This window comes from Silurus meridionalis, chromosome 14, assembly GCF_014805685.1.
Source record: "Silurus meridionalis isolate SWU-2019-XX chromosome 14, ASM1480568v1, whole genome shotgun sequence".
NCBI classification, from domain to species: Eukaryota; Metazoa; Chordata; class Actinopteri; order Siluriformes; family Siluridae; genus Silurus; species Silurus meridionalis.
In genome coordinates this window covers 6066668-6079935 of record NC_060897.1, presented here as the reverse complement: position 1 = coordinate 6079935, position 13268 = coordinate 6066668, and the positions used below count along the sequence as shown (strand labels likewise).

Here is a 13268-nt window from a genome sequence, read left to right as displayed (position 1 = left end):
AAAAGTTTGTGGACACCAGACCATAACAGTCTATGCATTTTTTAAACATCCCATTCCACGTGTAATCCGCATGCCATTGTGATATCCCTTACTCTTCTGGGAAGTTGGTCCTCTAGATTTTTGGAGTGTGCTTGAATAGATTTGTGCTCATTCAGCAACAAGGGTGTTAATAAAGTCAGATAAGTGAGGAGACGGGTGCAGTCAGCGTTCCAATTAATCCCAGAGATGTTCAATAGGGTGGAGGATTCTTCTAAGCAGGTTGCTTTTGACACTGATGTGTTGCAGATCATTCAGCAAGGATTCACTTTTTGTTGACGCACTTTTCTGCTTGTCTATCTGGCTGTGATAGTTGCCTCTGCTGTTGTGGAGCTCTGAACATCTTAGTTTAACAGATCAATCTTCATCCTTGCCCTTGTCATTACATGTGTGTGGGAGGGGGTGTGAATGCACCTGGGCTCTATATGGGACACTTTCAGTAGCATAGTACTATACAGATTGATGGATGTCCATGTGGTGTGAGTGGGCTCAGACCGAGAGAGGGTCTGAGGTAGTATGCGGTGGACATGTTCAGCTTTAGGAATCTCTGTCCCTCCCTGACCTCCTGACACACATACATACACTCACACTTACAGCAGAAGAACTGAGGTCTTATTGTTAGCCGTTGTATGTTAGGAATGGGTTGTGGACAAGCTTGAAGTAAAACCATAAGTTCTTGAGTTATCTAGTTTTATTCACGAGGTGAAAAGCATTTGTATCAGTTTTTGCGGGGAAAACAAGACTGATGCTGTATTCACACCTGTCATTGTTCATGTATAAGAATTCAGGCTCAAGCCTGATTTATACAGTACATTAGACTCATGGGACAATTTGGTGCACAAGAAATGTTTTGTAGTACCTTTCGACAGTTTATTTAAACATTGTCGGAAAGCACCACACCCACCCAGAACCATCAGCAGCAGCCACCTAACACAGATGTGTGATTGTGTGCAGCGGTTTTGAAAATGTTTTCCTTGTTTAGAGAGTTGCGTAAGCGCGGGACACAGCAGAGACACAACGTGAAAGGAGGCTGTGTGTGTTTGTGTGTGTGTGTGTGTGTGTGTGTATGTGTGTGAGTGGGGGTGGATGTGTATGGGAGGGAGAGTGAGAGAGCATAATTATAAATGGATATAAATATATAAAAAATAGATTTTCCCCTCTCCAGAACCAAAACAACATTTAGGTACAAGTGCTTACTTTCACACTGATCTTCTAATTGATTGCAGCATAAAAGCAAACATGCGCACACATGCACTCACACACACACACACACACACACACACACACACACACACACACACACTTACACACACACAGATGCAAACAATCAGAGGAACGCTGGCTGTGGTGAAGTTTGGCTCCACCTAGCGGTTATCAGAAGTATATATATATATATATATATATATATATATATATATATATATATATATATATATATATATATATATATATATATATATATATATATATACTAATATTTATTCATGCAAATATGGTAAAAACTATACATCACAATACAATTGCCAACATATATATATATATATATATATATATATATATATATATATATATATATATATATATGTATGTATAGTTTTACCATATTTGCATCGCTAAAACCAAATTATTTATTTAATTATTAGTAGATGCGCTATACTTTTATTATTTTGAAAATTACCCAGAAGTTGTCAACAATATTTTATGTTCTCCTCACTAAACTGTTTCTCAAGCATGTTCTCTCAGCACAACCGCTGCTTAAATTAGCACTTTTTTTAGAACTACAAAGTTTGCTTTGTAGAATTCAAGAGTTATATTTATATTAAGTTTGTAATCTTGTGTACCAGTGTAGATTTATTAATTGCTAGAGACTCAAAGCACTTTTGTACACCATTTTGTACAAGGGCATCTGCTAAATGCAGCAAATGTAAATGTAAATGACGTATTACAACACTATGGATTGTTCACATAGAAAAAAGATTAACATGGCAGAGGTAGAGCTGCATCTTCCTGAAGACAGAGCAGGAAAAGAATGTCTGGATTTATTTAATCTATTTTCTTTTCTTTTTTTACACTACAAAGGCCTGTTTGTAAAGGGGCCATGCGTTAGAGGTCAGAAGGCATTTAAGTTATTATTTATGTTATTTATGATTTACTTTCTGAACCAATGACAAAAAAAAAAACTATCCATACCATGTTGAATTGCATAGCATTATACATTTTTCATTGAATCGCATTGTGTCTCTGTCTCTGTGTGTGTGTGTGTGTGTGTGTGTGTGTGTGTGTGTGTGTGTGTGTGTGTGTGTGTGTGTGTGTGTGTGCCTCCATGTACCCTTAGGAATGAAGCATTTCTACAGCGCCGCCGATGGACTTGAAGCTTTGACCGAAGAAACCAGACTTAATGCCTTACCTTCCAACCAGGCCGATATTCAGAGACACAAAACCCCGCCCCTGAACCCTCGTCCCAAGCAGGAACGTAAATACCGATCATACACAGTCTGCGAAGTGTGTAACATTCAGCTGAACTCGACAGCACAGGCGCAGATACACTACAACGGCAAAACCCACCAGAAGAGACTGAAACACATGAAGGGCAGAAGCACAGGTAGGACACTGGTGTATGTGTTGTGATTTAAATGCCAGTGGGTTCGACCTGTTCACTGTAAGTTAAAGCCTCAGGCTGAGAACTAAGAACATACAGTATTAAAGAGTTTAATAATGGTGTTGATGTAGGACTCAGCAGTAGGAATATTTACTGGAGGAAGTGTTCAAACCCTGTGCAGAATGAAGCACCGGTTTCACCTTTCACCTCAGATTTCAGTCTTGCTTTCTTTTTTTTTTTTACATTTTCCCCCAAATAGCCTCTTGTTCTTGTCTTTTTTCCTAATCCGCACTGAGAAAACTAGTTTGTCCAGCTCATGTATCCAAGAATCTACAACAGAGCAGCGCAGATGTGGATTTCTATTTTTTTACCAATCATAGTGATTACATTTATTCAGTTATTGGTCAAGCGCTTTAAGCAATGTTCCCATTAAAGGTCTGAATGGAGAACAAATTCCATGAAGCCTCAAATTATACACATATGTACGTATATTCAAATAGTGTGATGGATTTAGTGCACTCTCTCTCTCTCTGCGATATATGTATCTTTATCAAGCATTGTTTTAGCAGTCGCACAGAACGTGTCTATTCTTGAATACGTTCCCATGAGAAAAATACAGAGCAGGTGCTCAGATTACGGATTTATTTCCATTGTAAATATATTGTGGGCTATTCTTTGCTTCTATAGTGTTTATTTACAAGTCACAAATGTCACCAGGGATCAGTTCCTAACTTCAACTTACCATCCCGCTCTTATATCACATCCCAAAGTATTTGATTTACAGATTGTCACCAAGTAACGATGGTTTAAATTTTGCATTCTTATAATGATGATGATGATAGCGATAAAACAAAATTGTACAAATATTTTTAATTTCACATGGCAGGCCGAAGTAGCAGCGTATGCTCCACCCTCCACTCGGAGGCGCTCGTCCTCTCGCCTGCTTCCAAATACATATATACTGCATAGTTTATACAGTACGGCATTGTAAATTGCTCCGTTTTGCTAAATTGTTGTACTGTGACTTGTTAAATTATTAACAAATATTATTAACAAATTACAGTATGATACCCCATATTGATCACCATTCTTTAAGACTCCTGGTATGCCAGGCCATGTCTCGACTTGCATGGGGTCATCAGAACGCATCCTTATAGCAAATCGTGGACTAACTGTACTTTCTACAGGCCGTTTATAGCCTTTTTGGCACCCTAGGTGAGATTACTATTGTCACCACCACAATGGCTCCGCCCGCCCACCACAATGCTCCACCCCTACACCATACAAATCATTCTTATCCTTCTCTAAAAAAAAAAGGTTAAAGACATTTAATAATTAATGCAAAATTGCATGAATTAAAATATGCAGACATTTACTGTATATTAAACTTTAGCATAAAAACTGATTAATAATTTAAAGGGGCTCACTGGCGCCCCCCTTCTCCAGGTGGTTGCACCCTAGTAAAACCAGCTGCCTAGTTTGTCTATGGCTAAAATGATTCATGTAATGGAGTTTTGTGAGAATTGTGAACTTAATGGCACTTGAGGACACACAGAATTATGAAGATTTGCACTATTTTCACTGAAAGATCTTTTTTTCATCACCATGCTTTTGTCCAGTGATTAATCAATATCACAAGCTTCATGTTTTTTTTAATGTATGTCTCCTGAGAAATTTCACTAGTGGCCTAGCGGGCATGCTAACACCAAGTACAAATGTTTACTGACACGTCTATAGAACCCTATGACTTTATATTGTGCATACAGCATACAAATAGATCATTCAAGATTCCTGCCTGCCTGCATGCTTACAAATGGCTGGGTTACTTTATATTCTAACACACACACACACACACACACACACACACACACATACACACACACACACAGCAGTCAGACCCACTTCAGGTGCAAGCTATCATACGAATGGACCATAATTACATAGCAACGGAACATGCTCACCACGGAAACGCTTGGCATGGAGACGGTGACGCCCCCCCCTCCGAAACCAGAATACTGACTGGCTGTTAAAAAGGATGTTCTTTCTCTCGCTTGCTCACTCTCTCTCTCTCTCTCTCTCTCTCTCTCTCTCTCTCTCTCTGGTCCACCCAAGGACACAAAAGATCATTGATTAGCCCTTTTGGCTGCTGTAAGACATCATGATTGGAGTTAAATTAAAGTAGGCAGCCCCCCCCATGAGTAAACAGCAGTGCGGCAAGCCTTAGTGCTATAGGACACACACACACACACACACACACACACACACACACACACACACACACACACACACACACACACACACACACACACACACACACACACACACACACACACACACACAATGTCTGCTGTTTGCTTCTTCTAGTTTCTCTGATTTGTGATGACGCCAATTTAGTAGCACTTATTTAACTGCAGCTCAGGCCTTTGTAGAGTAAAACACACACACACACACACACACACACACACACACACACACACACACACACATGCTGCCTTAAAGAATATTTTTAACCCAAACTTTAAGCTTGATATTTACTACACAATTTCAGGACAGATTTTAATATTTTTCATGTGTTTTTTCTTGCTTTGATTGGCTATAACTGGTCTTAATATTCTTATTACAACATTGACCACCTCAGTCTAAGAAAGGGATTTTTTTTTTTCCCAATCTCGAATAAAATTAAATGTACAGCTCTGACTTTATTGGTGACTTGTGCAAAGTGGTAGCTCAATAGTTTTAGCTCTGGTGGAGGTGGTAGCTCAGTGGTTAATTCTCTGGTTACTGGATCAGAAGGTGTGGGGTTTAAGCCTTGGCATTGCCAAGCTGTCACCCTTGGGCCCCTGAGCAAGGCTCTTAGCACTCGGACTTCCAAGGGGTGCTGTATAATAGCTGACCATGCGCTCTGAAACCAGCTTTCTAAGATCGCTGGGATGTTTGAAGAAGAAATTTCACTGTGCTGTAAAGCCTATAGCTACAAAGGTGTTAGAAAAGTCAGGTGAGGTGAGGAGGCCTGAAGTGCAGTCAGTGTTCCAATTCATGCCAAAGGTGTTCAATGGGGTTGAGGTCAGAGCTCTAAAGCAGCAGATCGTCCAGTCCAAATCATGTAAACCATATGTTCATGGAGATGGATTTGTCCACATGGGCATCATAATGCTGGAAGAAATTTGGGTCTCCTAGTTTAAGTTTAAATTGTGGGCCTCAAAACTTTGTGGTAAAAGTTTAAGGAAGAACTACATATGGCTGGAAAAGTCAAGTGTCCCAATAGTTTTGTCCCATATATTGATTCATAATACAGGTCTTTTTGTAACGGGATTTTACTCAGTGTTATATCATTCTACACTTGCATCCAAAATGTAAAAGATAATACCAGTTTAATTCCAGAGTAAAAAAAAAAAATACAGATTTGGTGTGCAGGATTCAAGAAATTATGTGTGTTATGTAATAATAATAAAGTAAAAACTACATTTAAGTTTCCTGTCATCTCTTCTGTTTCTCTCTCTCTCTCTCTCTCTCTCTCTCTCTCTCTCTCTCTCTCTCTCTCTCTCTGCTGTATGTATCTTTATCAAGTGTTTTTACTAGCAACTGCACGAGAAGTGATCGAATACAGTACAGGCACTCGGATTATGGATTCATTTACATTGTAAATATTCCAAATATATGTTTTGAAAAGATCAAAGACTAGGAATTGGTTAACATAGAAATAGACACACACACACACACTCATGGCACAGAGTTCCTCTCTTATCTCTGGTCACCTTCTGTTGATTCCTTCAGGCTTCTGTCCTCAAGCACCCCCCCGCCTCCCCAATCACACACCTCACACACACACACACACACACACACACACACACACACACACACACACAGAGAGAGAGCGTAAATACTATCTCCAAACCTACTGCACATACTGAATGATTTTTTTTACCTTTTTAGTTCAGTCCAATTGTGCTGCGTATGTGAGACAGAGGGAGAGAGAGAGAGAGAGATAGAGAGAGTGTGTGTGTGTGTGTGTGTGTGTGTGTGTGTGTGTGTGTGTGTGTGTGTGTGTCTGGTAATTAAGGCATCTCTGCTGTGTCAGCCAGAGATGGGAAGTGATGAAGTACAAATACTTAGTTTCTGTACTTAAGTAGATTTTTTTTGGTATCAGTATTTAACGTTTTTCACTATTTTTTTAGAAAACTTGTTACTTTTACTCATTCAAATTTTTACAGAAATATCTGTACTTTCTTCATACATTTTCAAACCAGACTCTGAAACTATTTGGTGACGCAATCGATATTTTTTCTTCTCACTGCGTGCCGATTTCAGCACATCAACCTGTTTCTTGTCATTGCGTGACTTTTTCAATCTACCACTGGTGTATCATTTCCAGGCTCTCACACACCACAGATGTAGGCAAATTTACGAAGCAAACAATGAGCAGAAGGCAACAAGAAATATAAGTTTACATAGATGACACAGAGGGAGTCAGTGAGGTTAACATGTCTGAGAACAGAGACTTTACTAATCACCTGAATATCATCATCTTTTCTCTGGTTGTGTTCTATATGGTGGTTGTTCAGCCTGGATACATTCATTAGGTAATAACTTTTGAAATCCTTTTGTATGAATGTATTAATATGATGTGAGGGCAGTTACCAGCGTGACACTAAAACAGGTAATGGTAATGACTACGTTTTACTTAAGTACATGTCAGAGCCCCAAGTTCATTACTCTAACCTGAGTAAAAAAGTGTAGTCTGTACTTCAACTTTTACCATCTTTTAAAACATAAGTATCTGTACTACTTGAGTGAATGATATGTGTACTTTTGCCACCTCTGGTGTCGGAACTGATTACGGCTCTGGTCTGGTTGAGTGAGTTGACACTCACTCCAGTTTTCTCTTTCTGTCTTTCTTCATGTCTCTCTCTCTCTCTCTCTCTCTCTCTCTCTCTCTCTCTCTCTCTTTACTCTCTGTGGCTGTCTTTACTTGTCAGTCCAGACAGTTGCATCATGGGCATTATTAGTTGAATGACAGCTAAAACGAGCAGGACTCATGAATTACACACACACAGACTGTACATTATTATTAAGTGTGATGCATTTGTTCACTTGTGGAAAAACGTGTGTGTGTGTGTGTGTGTGTGTGTGTGTGTGTGTGTGTGTGTGTGTGTGTGTGTGTGAGTTAGAGATTTTACTTAAGGCAGAAATTTTCTGCATGAGCGTCTCTCTGCAGCTTGAGTTTTTCTGCTGCTACTCTCACTCTCACACACTCTCACACACATATACATACAGACACACACACACACACACACACACACACACACACACACACACACTTCAAAGCATGCGACTTTGTGTGTCCTTCCGTGTCTGAGAGAGGGAAAGAAAAAAAGATAGAAGAAGAGAGAGAGAGATTGTGATGTTCATTGTAATTCATATATTAATTTATTCACGGCTGTTGAATGAATGGTGTACAGTATGCAGATGAGTGTGTGTTGGATGATGGGAATTTTTATGCTTCACTGCTCTAGGAAAAGTCTGGAATGAAAGGAACAGACGGAAGAATGAGAGAGACACCAAAAAAGACTTGCAGGACTGCCTGTGGTAACATTTTGGGCATTTTGGCCCCCTCAAAAAACATTTGTGTGCACAGTTGTAAAGAGTGGCAGTACCACAAGTAACGGTTTAAAATATCTTTCTATTAAGCCTTTACATTCCTTGCTTGTGTGTGTGTGTGTGTGTGTGTGTGTGTGTGTGTGTGTGTGTGTGTGTGTGTGTGTGTGTGTGTGTAAATCTGCATAATGTATGTATGTGTTGGTAATGTGCATGTATGGATGTATGAATTGATATTTCATTATATTTTCCATTATACCTGAAATTTAATAATAATAACATGGCTTTGACAGCAGTGGCTCTGAATGGAAACGGAAACAAGATAAACAGAGCTCCTCATTTGTGTGTGTGTGTGTGTGTGTGTGTGTGTGTGTGTGTGTGTGTGTGTGTGTGTGTGTGTGTGGAGAGAGGGGTAGAGAGGGAGATTACAGAAGGCTGGCGGCTTGGTGCAAGTTGGCTTTGCCTTGGGTCATATCTGTAGCGTGTAATTAGGTTTAAATCAGCTCTCTAACTCAAGCAAGAAACACACACACACACACACACACACAGACACACAGACACACACACTTTTTACTTCAAACTGATTTTAAATCTGAAAAATAATAATAATTAATTTTCATGGTTTTTGAGTGTCACAGTTTCTGTCTAGCTTTCACACGCATTTACATACAATCCTGTACACACACACACACACACACACACACACACACACACACACACACACACACACACACACTCAGGTCTCCCTTTGTTCTGTGGCAGCATCTGCTTGGACTGATAAAGGGATTAGAACATTTATTTCACCACAAAACACCACAAGAGACACATCACACTGTAGACAACGTTTGTGTGTGTGTGTGTGTGTGTGTGTGTGTGTGTGTGTGTGTGTGTGTGAGAGAGAGAGAGAGAGAGAGAGAGAGAATGTGTATGACATTGAGCCAGGTCACTGAGAGAGTAACATGCCTGGTTTACTTAACCGTTGTTTGAATTGATGTTGAAAACATGAGAGGCTACACATACACATTCATACATAAGGAATGCAAGAACTTTCATAAAGTGTTTGTTCTCTGTTCTACAATCTGTACTGTAATCTCTACTGTCTTCTGTACTTTAATCTGTACTATTACCAGTACTTTAATCTGTACTCTAATGGCATTCTAATCTCTACTCTTTTCTGGACTCCAATCTAAACTGTCATCTGCACTGTAATATGTTCTCTTATTTGTAATCTAATATTTTCTGTAATCTGCACTGTAATCTGTACTATAATAGTAGTCATGTCTCTACTGTAATCTGTACTTTAATGGTAATCTAGTCTACAGGGTAATCTGTACTTTTATCTGTACTCTATTGGTAATTTAGTCTCTACTGTAATCTGTACTTTTATCTGTACTTTAATTGTAATCTAGTCTCTACTGTAATTTGTACTCTAATGGTAATGTAGTCTCTACTGTAATCTGTATTATAATGGTAATCATATCTCTACTGTAATCTGTACTATAATGGTAATCTAGTCTCTATTGTAATCTGTATTATAATGGTAATCATATCTCTACTGTAATCTGTACTCTAATGGTAATCTAGTCTCTACTGTAATCTGTACTCTAATAGTATCTAGTCTACAGGGTAATCTGTACTTTTATTGGTACTCTAATGGTAATCTAGTCTTTACTGTAATCTGTACTCTAATGATAATCTACTCTCTACTGTAATTGGTACTCTTATCTGTACTCTATATTTCGCAATTCTCCCAGTTAGGGTGTGTGTGTTTGTGTTTGTGTTTGTGTGTGTGTGTTTGTGTGTGTACATACATGCATGTTGTGTTGGAAAAGGATCAGATTAGTATTGGGATGTAGTTGCTGCTTACTGATATCAATCTAATATCTGTACACATTTATTAAGAAACCAATGTAAAGATGGTAATGCATGATAGTGTGTGTGTGTGTGTGTGTGTGTGTGTGTGTGTGTGTGTGTGTGTGTGTGTGTGTGTCTGTGTCTGTGTCTGTGTCTGTGTGCGTTGGTCACAGGGGTAATATATATTTGAATGTGTAAAAACTTTTCTCCAATCCAAATGCATGTGCACTACTGTAACCCAAATAATAAAGGCTTCAGGTGATTGGCAGGACTCTTCATTTACCTCCATTTTCACCTGAAAAGGTTTCTTTCCAATGGCTGCCAACATCATAATACAGACCTAAATGCCACTTTCTGCACCAGACTTCTCATCTAATAGATTCCTAATGTTATTGCTGGGGCAAATCACCTACAGTGCCCACCTGCCAATCACATGTCATCCACTCCACTGCACTTTGGGATAGCGGACGACGATGAGTTCTTATTATAAACATGCTGAAATATTTATAAGGAAGCTGAATCATAAGCAGACTGACTTACTGGGAAGTTATGTTTGTTTGGACAGAAACTAATCATGGCTCCAAATGAGACTGTGTATAGAGGCGACTGCTTTCAACTAGGTGCCTCGCTGAATGTTTTCGAAAAAATGCTGCCTCCTGCATTCTTTTGGTCACAGAACTTCAAACATGTTTTACTTCTGTCCTGATGTAGTTTTTTTTACACTTTAAAGCTGTTCTTTGTTCTGGCATCTAGATCTCTGAATGAACTTTTAGGAAGTCACTAGTCTTCATATGACGTCTAAAGACCTACCTCTTCCCAATTTTTTAAATTTCTTTTAAGATAAAACACTTTGCTTTTATAACTAGTTTCCCTTCAACAGATTTTTTCGACTGGTGGTATTCTTTTGGTGGTTTATGTATATTGGAGCATTCGATTTGCACATGCTTTTTAAAAATCCTAAATCACATTTGCTAATAGTCTTTTATAAAGATGTTTCACTTAATTGTAGAGTGTGCTTGTGAAGATTTGTGCTCAATTAGCCACAAGGGTGTTTGTGGTTACAGTTTGAGGAAGAACTACATAAATATTGAGACATGATTTTTTCAGCCATTTGTCCTATATAGTAAATGTTATAAATATAATCTACAGTGGCCATCAAAGTGCTTTAAAATACATCCAATATGCCTACTGATGGTTCTGCAGCATGCTTATTGTGGACTCTAAACTAAACAACACACTGCACCCGTCGTTTTTGCCACAGGCTCTGATCCAGTACCCAGATTGAGTTTGGTGTTAACTCTCCCCGTGAGAGAAGCAGTAAAGATAAGATCCTATGCCACACTCCGCTCAAAGCAGCTTCTGTGGCGATATTCCTCTTTACAGTCACTCCATATCAGAGCAGACTGTACAAACATTAACACTGCTTGTTAGGCTTTGGGTAGGATTTTGAGAGTATGCTCTGTGATGTATTTGTGATGAGGTTATGATGAGATTCTCCAGTTGGTTCTGTGACACTGACTTGAAAACTGAAGGATATATCAATCTATTAAAATGTGGAATACTTTGTTATATGGCAGGTTTTTGAAACATGAAATTGATGTATGTGTGTGCACACGCATGTGTTTTCGCGTGTGTGTTTGTATGTGTGTGTGAGAGTGTGTGTGTTTGTGCATGTGTGTGTGTGTGTGCGTTAAGTGTGCATGCATGTGTGGTTTGTTGCAGCATGTTGGCAGGAAGAGGACACATCTGTCATTGCTAATGTGTCTGTGTCCAAAGCTGTATGCTGCACAAGTACTAACACACACACACACACACACACACACACACACACACACACACACACACACACAGTAACATAAAACACTTTCCCAAAATGTTTTTGTCTAAATGACCCTTGGTGTAGGCATTTAAATGTTTCATTAAATATACACTACAGGGACAACATTATTGGGACACAAGACTTTTCCAGCCATATGTGATTCTTTCCCAAACTGTTACCACAAAGTTGGAGGCAAACAATTGTATATGATGTTTTTGGATGCCGTAGCATTAAATCTTTAATTCACCTGAACTAGGAGACCCAATGCCCCTGTACACAAAAACAGTTTCTTGAAGATATGCTTTACATAAGTTGGAGTGGAAGATCTAAAGTGGCCTGCTTGCTATAGAGCTCTGACCTCATCCCTAGCAAACATGTTTGGGATGGATCAGTCCCTGACTTTAAAAACATCCATGTAGCTGAATGATAACAAATGTTAAACACACTCTAAAAATCTAGTGGAACATCTTTCCAGAAGAGTGAAGGTTATTATAACAGCAAATGGGGATAAATGTGCAAAAAGTTCAAAAAACACATACAAATCTTGTGCTTGTGTTCGCAAACTTTGTGTATGGAGTGTATCTTTATGAGAAAAACTCGCAATAGGATTAAAGATCTTAGCTTAGCTTTTTTTTAGCATTTAGCAAGTTTTTTTTAATATTTAGGTAGAAGTAACAATGATAAAATTAAGAGAAAGCTTTAGATCTTTAGAAATTTCCTGTGTGAAGAACAGTTGAAAACAGTAAGTGGAAGAAATGTTCATTAGATTTAGATGAGTTTTCGCATCCGAATACGGTATAGTAATATGAATAAATCTTAAATTTAATTAATGTACGATGCAGGAAATGTCATGTTTATATGACAGTAATGCTGTGGCACTTAGAAAAAAAAATTAAAAACTTTTGTCAGATTTAATTTCTAACCCATTTTAAAAGCTAATTTGATTGATGGTTGGTTTTTGGTGCATCCTGTTCTTGAACATCTTGTTAAACCGATGTGTAATTATTTTTTTTAATATCCATCCATTTTTATAACCAAATTTTTGTAACATTTTTTGCGGCACACGTTCATTAAGAAGAAGCTGAGAGATGACGATGGTAATACGCGTCTGCAGAGCTGAAAAACAGCGTAATCAATGTGGTGCTGAGGATTATCTCATTCAGCACATCTGTAGGAAGCACAATGGAGGAAGGGGACATGAAGAGAGAGAGAGGGGTTGAAAAAAAAAACGACGAAAGCATAAGAATGAGAGAGAGAGAGAGATGAGGATGTAGAAAGAAACGTTTGATTTCAGCATGCCGTGTTCTTTTACTTCACCTGATTTTTCTCCTCCACTTATCCTGCTAGGGGCCTGGGTGAAAAGAG

At 38.6% G+C, this 13268-nt stretch overlaps 1 protein-coding gene across 2 annotated transcripts in view; it reads left to right on the top strand.

Annotated features, from left to right (window-relative positions):
• znf385c (zinc finger protein 385C) overlaps nt 1–13268 on the top strand; it is a 98240-nt gene that overhangs the window by 31436 nt on the left and 53536 nt on the right. For both annotated transcript variants that reach the window (XM_046866825.1, XM_046866823.1), the window contains exon 2: nt 2372–2638. In XM_046866825.1, coding sequence (XP_046722781.1) covers nt 2372–2638 — 267 coding nt within the window. The remainder of the gene's footprint in view (nt 1–2371; nt 2639–13268) is intronic.